Source organism: Trichechus manatus, unplaced genomic scaffold (assembly GCF_000243295.1).
Source record: "Trichechus manatus latirostris isolate Lorelei unplaced genomic scaffold, TriManLat1.0 scaffold00032, whole genome shotgun sequence".
In the NCBI taxonomy this organism is placed as follows: domain Eukaryota; kingdom Metazoa; phylum Chordata; class Mammalia; order Sirenia; family Trichechidae; genus Trichechus; species Trichechus manatus.
The window spans coordinates 3313673-3325717 of NW_004443968.1; the positions used below are offsets into that span (position 1 = coordinate 3313673).

Consider the following 12045-nt stretch of genomic DNA (forward strand, 5'->3'; position numbering starts at 1 on the left):
CCTAGGAGGTCCAGAGTGTCTTTTTCAGTCAGAAGCTTTAATCTGTTGATGTTAAACTCAAGAAACTGAAGCTGCTGTCTTACTCTCTTTTAAAGTGTTGCTTTTTAGAGAATTATAATATTCAGAAGGACTTTTAAATTAAACTCTTTTACTTTTGAGATGAGAAAAGTTAAGCCCAGAGAGGATGTTAACTTGTCATATGGTACAATAGTGCAAAACCAGGATCAAATGCAAGACCTCAAACTCTTAACCCAGGGCTCTTCTAATGGCTTCTAAAGAAGTCTGACTCTCAGATATCGATCTATCCAAGAAAATGAAAGTCTCCTACAGTATATGAAGTTTTAAATCAGCCTTTAGGTCATATAACAGAGTTTGCATATTCCCAAGAAAAAACCCTCAGAAGATGTATTTTCTAGAGTTTCAACTCCTTAAAGAAAGCAAATTTCCTGTATCATATTTAAGGACTGGAACAGTTTAACGATCAATTCCAACTCAAATTCTTTTGTTACTCTGAAAATTTGTTATAATGGTTTCCATAATGAGATGGAGTTTTGAATGTAGAGTTGTTTCATTTCTAGAATTAATGTTAAGTATGTGTAAACACACATACACAAAAGCACCTATGAGATTCGACAACTGACTAGTTATGTTCACCTTCACATGTTTATGTATTATGTTTGTATGTGCACGTGGATAAAATACTGCCTGAAATATACAGCACGTAAATTTTATAAACAGTCTAGAATTTCAAGATCAAAGCAAGCACAAAATTCAATGAAAAGCTACCTAAAATGACGTGCAGCAATGTGAATCTGAAAGTATTTTAAGCACATACCGCATTAGAGGTCTACCTATCATCATTTTCGTTTCTCTGAAATTATTTGTTTGGCGTTGTTAGGCAAAAACAAATTGGTCATCTCTACACTTTTGAAAAGCTTCCAAATAAAAGCAAAAAAATAAGAACTAGCTTTAGACAGAATGTGTAAAACACAGATGGATATGGTAGGCAAATTAATTTGATCGGCATTAGTACTAGATTTTTTTCACAGTATAGAACCAGTCTAAATAACGGCAAGGATGACTTGTATTATGGCAAACTGACCCTGAATACATACTTTTGAAACATTTATTAATTTTCTTTTAATTCTGGGAAAGCAGACACAATTTAGGAAACCTGCATTAGCTAGATAAAACCAAAAACCAAATCCGCTGCCGTCAAGTCGACTCACACTCAAAGCGACCCTATAGGATACAGAGTAAAACTGCTCCATAGGATTCTCAAGGAGTGGCTGGTGGATTTGAGCTGCTAATTTTTTGGTTAGCAGCTGAGCTCTTAACCACTGCGCCACCAGGGCAGTAGTAGATTAAAAAAATAAAAAATAAAACCAAACTCGTTGCTGTCGAGTCGATTCCAACTCATAGCGACCCTACAGGACAGAGTACAACTGCCCCACAGGGTTTCCAAGGAGCACCTGGTGGATTTGAACTGCCAACCTTTATGGTTAGTAGCCGTAGCACTTAACCACTACATCACCAGGGTTTCCAGTCACTAGACAGGTGAGGAAAACAGGCAGATGGGAACAGTTCTCATTATACTTTTTCTGATTTAGTATACAGTGCTTATGAAGGGTACTATATTGGAGCGCCAGGAGCAGAGTCAGAATCAACTTGATGGCAATGGGTTTTATATGCAGTGGGTTTTATAAGGCAATGGTATTTAAATCAGATACATGGTGGAAATGTTTAAAAAGTATCAACCAAAATTGTATGGCAATATCATTTGTGCTAACAAATCTAAAAAAAAAAAAAGAGTTTTATCATGAAGTTTATTTATTTTTAGCACAATTAAACAATGTTTCAAATCTCACTTTGTAAAACACTTGAGCTAATATTGAAAAATTCATTTTCATTAGATTTCTGATTCCATGTATATTAAAAGTTTTCATTGCTATACAATTTTGGGGAAAACATTTCTAGGAGAACAAGTGTCTTTATTCTTCCAGCAGTAATGGGCTAGGAAGAATGAATCAGGAAGAAGAAACATTAAGTGAAAAATTGAAAGGTAAGGCCTGGGTGAGCTCATATTTAAATATTTTTTTTCTTTAACTATTTTGGAAAATTATTCTTTAAATAAAAAAAAAATCATCAAAGGCAATCTAAAATGTGGTTAGCTGTCCCCTAGCCACAGTTCCCAACTATGGTGTCACACTGGTAGACAATAATCACTCATGAAGGATGAGGCAAGTAATTTGATACTGGTAATTGATTTCCATCAAGGACCAGATTCTATGTGGTCCCGATTATAATATCACTCTAATTTGCATTTTGAGAGGGAGAGAAAGGCATGGAGTTGGGGTGGAGGAATAGCTAGGGTGATGACCCTAATATATCTATGGGAATATGAACATCCTATGAAAAGGAAGGTAGGTGTGCGGGCGCATGCATGCGTATGCATATGCGTGTGTGTGGTGGGGGAGGACCAAACACCAGGTAGCTCTGCCGGAGCTCAGGGAGCTCTGCTGGAATTTGGGGCTCACCAAGCTTGCCCTCTCACCTCCACGATGTCTGAATTTGTCCGGCTCTCGTGCGGCTCGTTGTACTCCGTGTACTTGAGCAACACCTTGTCCATGTCGGTGCTGGCGTACTGGAACAGCTTGTTGGTGCTGTTAAAGATGATCAGTGCAATCTCACAGTCACACAGCACGCTCAGCTCGTAAGCCTTCTTCATCAACCCAAATTTCCTCTTTGTAAATGTCACCTGGAAAAAAGAAAGCAGGCATTTTTTGATAAGGGTAAAAAAAAAAAAAAAAAAATCATGCATGCAATTTTTTACAGTACTTTTTTTCTTTGTAAAACAATGACTTGTAGTTGTCAGAGCCCTTGGGCACTAACACGTTTGGAGAGAAAGCAAATAAATCTAAAACTAATTTCTCCTTAGAATTTGAAAACGTGTGATTTCTAGCTTTTGCCGAATGTGAAGACTGTAAATGAAAGATTTAACGTGGGGCATTTTAATGTTGATTACCAGGAAACTGTTCGTGTTTCCTTCAGCAATTTTAGATTAAAAAAAATTAATTTCCACATGGTTAACATCTTTCCCAATCATGAGTTCGGAGCTTGTTTTATGACCACTTGAGGACTGGACATGGCATTAAGAATTTAACATTTTAGGTTTGTGCTCAAAAGGAATCTTAAAACTGTTTAGTCTCATGCCATTTAATTGAAAACACTTGAAAGGATATGACTGTGCTCTCAGACAATGTTGTGTTCTGTTTTCTAGAAATCCAGCAGGGTGTTGGGAAGTACTTTAGTCATAATACTGTTAGGGTTTTGGCTTCATTCTTCTGAGTATCTTTTGTCCTCTCCCAGGCCCAAAACTATATTGTTAACGTTGACCTTTTCTCTTTTTAATCTAATCTATTACCAAGTCCCATAACTCCTTCCCTCAAAATGTTTCTCAGGTTCACACTTTCCTTATATTTCCCAGGCAGCTCTATCATTCAGGTCCTTATCACTTCATTCTTAGACAGCCTAGCAGCTTCCTGTCCTAGCTGATCTCCCTGCCTGGAATCACTCCCTCCTCAATTCATCCCAGTCTTTAAAACTTCTCTCTTCCTACTGACTTTCTCCTAATCAGCAGTCTACAATGGCTCCCTTTCTCTAGTTTTGAACACCCTACCTGCCAATCCTACCAACGCAAATGTATATTTCACTGTTCCTCATTTAAACCTTCTCTTGGTTAAACTCAGAGCCCTGGTGGCACAGGGGTCAAGAGCTACCGCTGTTGACCAAAAGGTCGGCAGTTCAAATCCACCAGCTGCTCCTTGGAAATCCTATGGGGCAGTTCTACTCTATCCAGTAGGGTTGCTTTGAGTCAGAATCGACTCAGTGGCAGTGGGTTTGGGTTGGTTAAACTCCAGCCTGTCACTCCAGCCTGCTCACCAAAAAGTCATGAATGTTCTTAATTATAAACCTTTAAACAACAATCCAGTGTTTCCCAATGGGTCTTCTGTAGAATACCACTCCTGTGAAATACTCCTTAAGAGGAAAGTTTGATGGCCCAATACGTTTGGGAAATGAGGCACATTAGTCTATTAAAGGTTAAGAAACCTTTTAAACTTTAATGCATTTCCCAAAACCATTGCTGGCAGAATAGTTGCTTTTTTGTCTGTTTTAAGAAACACTACCATTCTTTGGAAACCCTGGTGACGGAGTGGTTAAGAGCTATGGCTGCTATCCAAAAAGCTGGCAGTTCAAATCCACCAGGTGCTCCTTGTAAGCCCTATGGGGCAGTTCTACTCTATCCTATAGGGTTGCTGTAAGTCAGAATAGACTTGACGGCAATGGGTTTGGTTTTTTTTTTTGTTTTTTTTTTGCTTTATCATTCTTTGGAAATCTGTTTTTGAGGCACACACTTTGGTAAATGCTGACTAACTTAGCTATTGTTTTCAATAGGAACTATTTGGGTTTTTCTTTTTTTTCTTACCTTCAAATCCGACCCATCTTACAGAGGCCAGCTCAGTTTCACCTGATACCTCTTCGTGTATAATTCCTAAATCTAGATTCCCACTCCTTATCTTCCTCTTAGTCCAGACACTCAATGGATTTTCTCTAGTCTTATGTCCAGCTGAATGCCCTAGGAATCTCAAACACTCCAAACTCATTGTCTTCACCCCCAATCTGCTCTCCCTCCTGAATTCCCCATCTCTCTATAAATTCAGTCCCCCAAAGTAGAAACTTCAGAGTGAACTTTGAATCCCCAATGTCCCCCATACGTAAATAAATGTGTTGAAAGAAACCATGAGCTAGCAGATAGAAAATCTGACCTCCCAATCTCCTCGTTCCTCCACACTTCTGCTAATTATTGTTTTACCTATCACCCTTTGGGAACCCTGGTGGCACAGTGGTTAAATGCTACAGCTGCTAACCAAAAGGTTGGCAGTTTGAATCCAGCGGGCACTCCTTGGAAACTTTATGGGGCAGTTCTACTCTGTCCTATAGGGTCGCTATGAGTCGGAATCGACTCGACAGCAATGGGTTTTTTGGTTATCACTCTTTACTTTTCCTTAATAGTACTTATCACATTTTATGATTTGTATTTTTTTGTGTGATCATTTGTTTAATGTATGTCTCTTCCATAAGGAAATGTGTGATTTTATTTTACTTACACCTGCATTTTATTTTGCCTCAGTGCCTAGAACAGGAGACACATGTGGGCACACAGTAAAGGACGTGGTATAAAAAACTGAGTAAGGGAACACTGCTAAGTGAAATTTTTAGAAATACAAAATTGATGTAGGTTATATAAAATTATGCAATAGCTTTTCCTTATATCTGAGTAACTCATAAATGTAAGTTTTAAAGAGATAAACGTGTACTTTACTTAATGATTACATTATTTGATAGTTAATTTGCATTGAAGGTAGCATGGTAGAGAGGAATGAACACGGGGTTTGGGTTCAGAGAATTTTGGATTGGGATGCTGAATCTGCTATTTACTAAACCAAAAAACCAAACCCTTTGCCATCAAGTGGTTTCCAACTCACAGCGACCCTACAGGAAAGAGTAGAATGACCGCACAGGGTTTCCAAGGCTGTAATCTTTATGGGGAGCCCTAGTGGCAAACTGGTTAAGAGCTCGGCTGCTGACCTAAAGGCTGGCAGCTCAAATCCACCAGCCGCTCCCTGGAAACTGTATGGGGCAGTTTTACTCTGTCCTATGGGGTTGCCATGAGTCGGAATCGACTCGACGACAATGGGTTTGGTTTAATCTTTATGGAAAGAGATTGCCACATCTTTCTCCTGCAGAGTGGCTGTAGGTTTGAACTCAGACCTTTCAGTTAGTAGCTGAGCACTTAACCACTGTGCCACCAGGGCTAGTCATGAGAAATTCACTTTACCTGAGTTTGAGTTTTTATCCGTAAAACGGAGCTAGCACTTACTCTTAGCATTAACCTAAGGACCGTGAAATAATGTATATACTACATCAACCACGTTGCTTAATTTAAAATAGATGCTCAGTAAATCATTGTTCCTTTCCCTATCTTAGCTGACTCACAGAAAAAGAAGAACTAAAAAAATTTATCTGTCTTGGTGGCTTGAAGAATCTACTGACTAAGGGTATTTGAGGTTGTATTGTTGCTGATAGAAAGATAATGCTGAGCTGTGGAATCCTCAGTGATCATCCTTTAGACAATATAGCATTTAGATAGTTGCCAGCCTAAATAAGCTAGTCAATATCTACTCAGATATGTTATTTTACATTTCAACTTGGGCAGTTTTTCTTTGTAATAATTGCCAATGTCTCACCTTCTGTTTAACGGTCACAGATTGTCTTATTAAAGTGCCTCTGATAAAATAGAGCTAATATTTTGTTTTCATATCTGAGTGCATATTTGATTTTTGTATCATACTACTTCAGAAACTTAAACTTTTGGTTCATTCAGACGAGTCATGATTGATATTAAGGATAATCTAAATAAAAATTATCTTTTGGGAAACGTATAAAGAAGTATAATAACTAATTACACAGAACTATATAAAATGTCTTTTAGTATAACTTTTAGATGCAATTTAGTTACGTAAATATACCTGCACATTGGTATTTTATTTAGTGAAACAGGTCACAGAATACATTTAATGCAGAAGGCATTGACCCAAAATACTTTCATGTATCTAAAACCACTCTTAATCAGACTTCATGACCACAAACTGTAGGTGGAATGTCTCAATACAGTATGGTTTCTGTTGTACTCAAACCTCAGAATTTAGCACGTTACAACACTCGCCATCAAAGTACATTTCAGTACAGAAATATCATCAAAGCCACTATTTGTGTTTACTTTTAGACGCTCCTCAACTTTTGTGTAACCAAATAGGCTGCTGGATAATGCATACTTATTTAATAATACCCATCCTCCCCCAAAAAAGTCAGTGCGTATAGCTTCTTTTCATTAAAACTGCAAACTGAAATGATGATGACTGTATTAAAGCATTTAAGAAAAATCTTCAAAATCTACTCTTAATTGCGCTAAATTTAATTCTGTATTATGTTCATATTCTTCATAGCATACTCAAAATGTATTTTATAATGCTTTTTCTCATTATTCATCGTTAGATAAAATTGTTTTTAAGCATTAAGCTTTCTAAAGAGACCTAGGATATTATTCTTTGTTTAAAATGTGCCACTCAATGACAAAGATTGCAATTCAGAGCTTTTATACTTAAATATAATAATGTAATGATTACATTTTTCATAACCTGACAATAGTTTGTAATGGGGACAAGTCCATATGTCTATTTCAATAACATATTTTGAAACTTAGGTATGATTAAAAACTGTTTTTACAGTAGTTAGGAGAGCAATGCTCTTTTTCAGTGTTTACATCAATCAAAGTGCATCAAGAAGAGAATAAAGCCAATATTATTTAAGCGGGCACTATAATTTTGACATTCAGTTTTCAGAATTAAAGAGCTTTAATATGTGTGATATATATGTGGAAAGCAAAATTACTCTGTAAACATTGACCATTTTATGTTTTTTCTTTGCTTCTTAAATCTTTAAACAGCCCCAAATATAACAATGAGATTGTAATAAGATGGTTTAGTATTAATTTTTATAGTAGCCCTGAGTTTTAAATCCTAGCATAAGGGCAGACATCACCCATCTTTTGCTGACAATTACTCTAGAACTTATAAGGTGTGAGTTAGAAACTGAAATAAGAACTGGAAATTGAGAGAAGGTACAGTCATTAAACACAGCTACAAGCAATTCAGTTTTAAAGAAATTGGGAAAATCTCTTCATGGAAATATAAAAAAATTAAATCAATATTTACTGAGCACTTTCTACGTACTAAATATTGTGTTAAGCAACATTTATTGAGCATTCTCTATGTCAGGTATTTGTGCTAGGTGTTGTGGCTTTTATTACATGTATATCTCCCTTGTTCATGTCTCTTCTTTACGGCTGGAGAAAAGAAGTCCGTTAATTTCCTAATGCTTAAAGAAAATTTTCTTTATTTGAAACAAAATGCATTATTTGGCCAATATAGGTATATTTTCAGTATTATCTAATGACTTGAAATTGTATTTTTATCTAGAGTCGAATGAATTCAGTTATTGCTGTTTTGACCAATTTTTCTCTAGATTGAGAGAAACAGTATTAGATTAACCCAGTCAAGATGAATATGAAATGAAACCTACCATACTGGTTATTTCTATCTAGTACTCAGTGGAAGCTGACTGTGGTACTATGCCCCTCCCCCTTCCCATCTGGCCCCTGGCAGGCTCCCATTATGCTGCAAGGATTAAATGCTAACTTCTTCTGTCAAGCTTTTATTGTCACATTCGGATAAAACTCATCCCTTCCTCAATGTAGTCCTATGGCATTTTTTACAAGCCTTAATTACGAGGCTGATTCTAATATTACAGAGTCGGTTATTTTTGAGTCAGCCTCTCCTGCTGGCTTTTGAGTTCCCAAAGACCCCATCTAAGGCCTCATTAGACCCTGACCAGTAGACACATAATGGACCTTCACTGAATGAATGGATTAGAGAATGGAAATACTCTATTTTAAAGTCTGAATGTCTCAATATAATTTTCTGCTAAAAGTAGATACTTTTTTTTAACTTGCTTTTTTGATAATTTAAATCTCTCAAAAATAAGAGATTCTGGACTCTCTCTCCCTTTTTTTTAAATGAAGAAGTTTAACATATTAGTGATAGGAATCTGGAGAGAAAGTAATTATACCATCTTGGAATTTGTAATAGAGAAGTGAAGAGAATGTCTGGAGAGAAATGTGCATGTATATAAGCTCTAGACTTCAGGGAAAAAATATTTCAAAAAGTTCAGAGAAAAGAGTGGTCTTTATTCCTTAACTGGATGACTCATCATGAAGGATGGAAAAGTCTGAAGATAAAAAATTAATTTTATAATCACATGATACAGAGAGAAAAGGGGAAGATTTAAAGGGTTCGAGATGACTGCATTTGTTGAGCAAAAAATGACTGAACTTTCAGATGAGTTCAGATTTTCAAAGAACATATGAAATCCTCACACACAGTATTATATATCTGAGAATGACTGGTACAATTTGGAGTCCTGGTGGCACAGTGGTTAAGAGCGCGGCTGCTAACGAAAAGGTTGGCAGTTCAAATAGACCAGCTGCTCCTTGGAAATCCTATGGGGCAGTTCTACTCTGTCCTATAGGGTCACTATAGGTCTGAATCAATCCAATGGCAATGGGGTTTTTGGGGTACAATTTAGATGATTTAAACACAGCTGAAGAACCCTGCTTAATAAGAGTGAATTAACTGATCAGCATTAAATTTAAGGGACAGTTTCTTATAAAGTCCCAAGGAGTTCAGTAACTTTCCTTATCCCAAGCAATAATTTATTGATTTAGATAAAGATGTAGAAGTCATGCTTGTTATATCTGCATAAAACATAAATTTGGGTGACAGAGGAAACTTAATAGATAGTAGTACCTATACTAACAGCTCCCATCTCAGACTAGAAAGCCGATCACAACTAATAAGATGAAACAAGCACAGCTAATTTTAAAGTCTGCATTCATATTTAAAAAAATAACAAACAACTACAAAGCCTCAGGTTGAGGCAAATTAATGTGGTAGATGATTTTTGAAAAAAGAATCTAAAGTTAGAGCGTTTCACAGTGGGAAGTAAATATCCTATTAATTTATTTGTTAGAACCATCTTTGGTACTGTATTCCATTCTGAGAGCTAGAATTTCAGAAGGCACTGATAAAGTCAGAGCATCTCTAGAATGGCAAACAGGTTGACATAGGATTTGGAGAACAACTGTGCACGAGAAACCACTGAGGGAATCTGGGACATTTAACCCAGAAAACATAGACTTAAAAGTTAAACACTACACACTTTCGAATGTCTGACAAGTTGCGGCCATGTGAAGAGGTGGATGAGTTATTCTATGTTGCCCCACAGAGCAGGATCAGAAAGCATTGTTGAAAACCATAGAAGGTTCAAAACGGAGGAAAACCAAGTGATAAGAACTGTGTAGGAGTGGTCCTTGTCTCCCGAAGCAGGAAGCAGCTCATTCCTGGACCTGTTCAAGCAGAGCTACATATCAAGGACGGTGCACAAGGTGTTCCTGAATCAAGCAAGAAGTCAGACTAGAGATTTTTTAAAGATTTATTGCAGTTTTCAGATGCCGAGATTCTATGTCTAGGTAGCAAAGAGTTTTAGGTAAAGAGGTAGATAAGAGTGAATGGTAATATGGTTTAAAACAACATCAGTATCTGCAGATTCACGCTATACAATTTGTTTTAGGTTTTGTTTACTCAACCCCATAAATAGGTTAACATCATAATCTCTAATTTTAATATTCTAAGAAATAAAATGGAATATGCAAATTCCATTTCTTTATGTAGGTACAAGAAATGCAAAAGGTTGTAAAGAATTTGAGTAGAAAACATTAAATGATATACAGTGATGAAAATGCACAGGGAAATAATCGTCCAGACTGATGAGGTGGAAAATTCATGTTATTAAAATATTTTAAAAGAAGTAGTATAGATGCATCACTACTGGGCAGTGTGGTGTAGAAGTAATAACTCTGGAATTGAAAATCAAGCCTGGGCTCTGCCAATTATAAGCCATGAGCCCTTAGGTGAATTGCTTAACTTACCTGAACTCCAGTTTCCTCACTTGCAAAATGGATGTAATAATATGTTATCTTATACAGTTGCATGAGAGTTAAACTAAGGGACATGATACAAGTGTAAGTGACTTGTTGACTGTGAAACTCTAAAAGATAAGTAGTATCTTTTCTGTGATGCACCAGGCTCAGCCACTTCTTGTTATGTACTCTAAACACTGCTCTGCTAGGACCTGTCAAACTGTGTTGCCATTATTAAGTCTAGAGAGTTTCTCTCCACTAGATCCTGGGCTTTCCTTGAAATCAGGGGCTATCTCCTGTACAACCTTGTAACCTCAAGTCCCAGAATGGAGATGGAGAGATGGATGGAGGAATGATGCATTTTTTGGAATTCAAAATAAATAGCTGAAAATAAATTTCTTTGTAGCTCAGACTATACAAATAGGAAGTTTGCTACCGAGAGGGAAAAATTTCACATAGCTGCTTTTTTTGTCCTTTTAAATTTATAGTAAAATCTTAAATTCCGTAAAACTGAGCAGGAGCAAAATCAGACTGCCTGTTTTGTGTGTGCATGCGTGTGTGTGTGTGGGTGTGCGTGCACATGTGCATGTTTGCTAGTGAAACTGGAGCATACCATATTCCTTATAATTCTGTTTTTAGATAAGTCTTGACTTTAATTGGTGACTTTTTCTTTCAAAAAAGTTCAAAGACTTTATAAGTTATCTTGCTACATTTTACAGTAACTCTTTGAAGTTATTATTTGGTACAGTTTATCATCCCCATTTCTCAGATGAATACTGTAAACAAAGACATGAACTGCCTTATCCAAGGTCACAAAATGAGTCCCTGGCTGAACAATAAACAGAATACATAGATAACTACGCATTTCATGGGCTGAAGTTAAGCACAGTATGCATTCAATCAGCTGTTTATTGAGCAATCGAGATGTACTCTAGCTTGTAATGTCACATTAAGAATCATCAGGATACTCTGGGGACACTGAACTTCTGTTAAAGGTGACTGTATAATCTGGGAATGGATAAGGGTGATGGTTGAACAACATGACGAACATGACTAGTGTTACCGAAGTACATGTGAAGACTGCTGAAATATCAAACGTTCTGTGACATACATATTTACCACAATAAAAAAACCTTCAGAAAGTCTGATGAGGACAGAGTAGTGCATAATACATTAATTAACGTAAGGATAGCTTCCTATTAGGTTAAAGGAACACAGTAATGTTAAACTTGAGAACAAGTGGGCTTCTAGGTTCCAACAAAAACCAAGGCTACTTTTGTGTGGACTCTGTCGCAAACTGCCCTCAGACACTCAAGCCATTACTGCTAAAGCTGGTGAGAACCACATGTGTGTACTAGTGGGCACGGACTAGTTCTATATTTATGGAT

General features: G+C 36.7%; 1 protein-coding gene across 14 annotated transcripts in view; it reads right to left on the minus strand.

The window, feature by feature from the left end:
* MEF2C (myocyte enhancer factor 2C) overlaps nucleotides 1-12045 on the minus strand; it is a 160673-nt gene that overhangs the window by 78068 nt on the left and 70560 nt on the right. For all 14 annotated transcript variants that reach the window (XM_023730092.1, XM_004375017.2, XM_023730094.1 and 11 more), the window contains one exon: nucleotides 2555-2758. In XM_023730092.1, the coding sequence (XP_023585860.1) occupies nucleotides 2555-2758 (204 nt within the window). The remainder of the gene's footprint in view (nucleotides 1-2554; nucleotides 2759-12045) is intronic.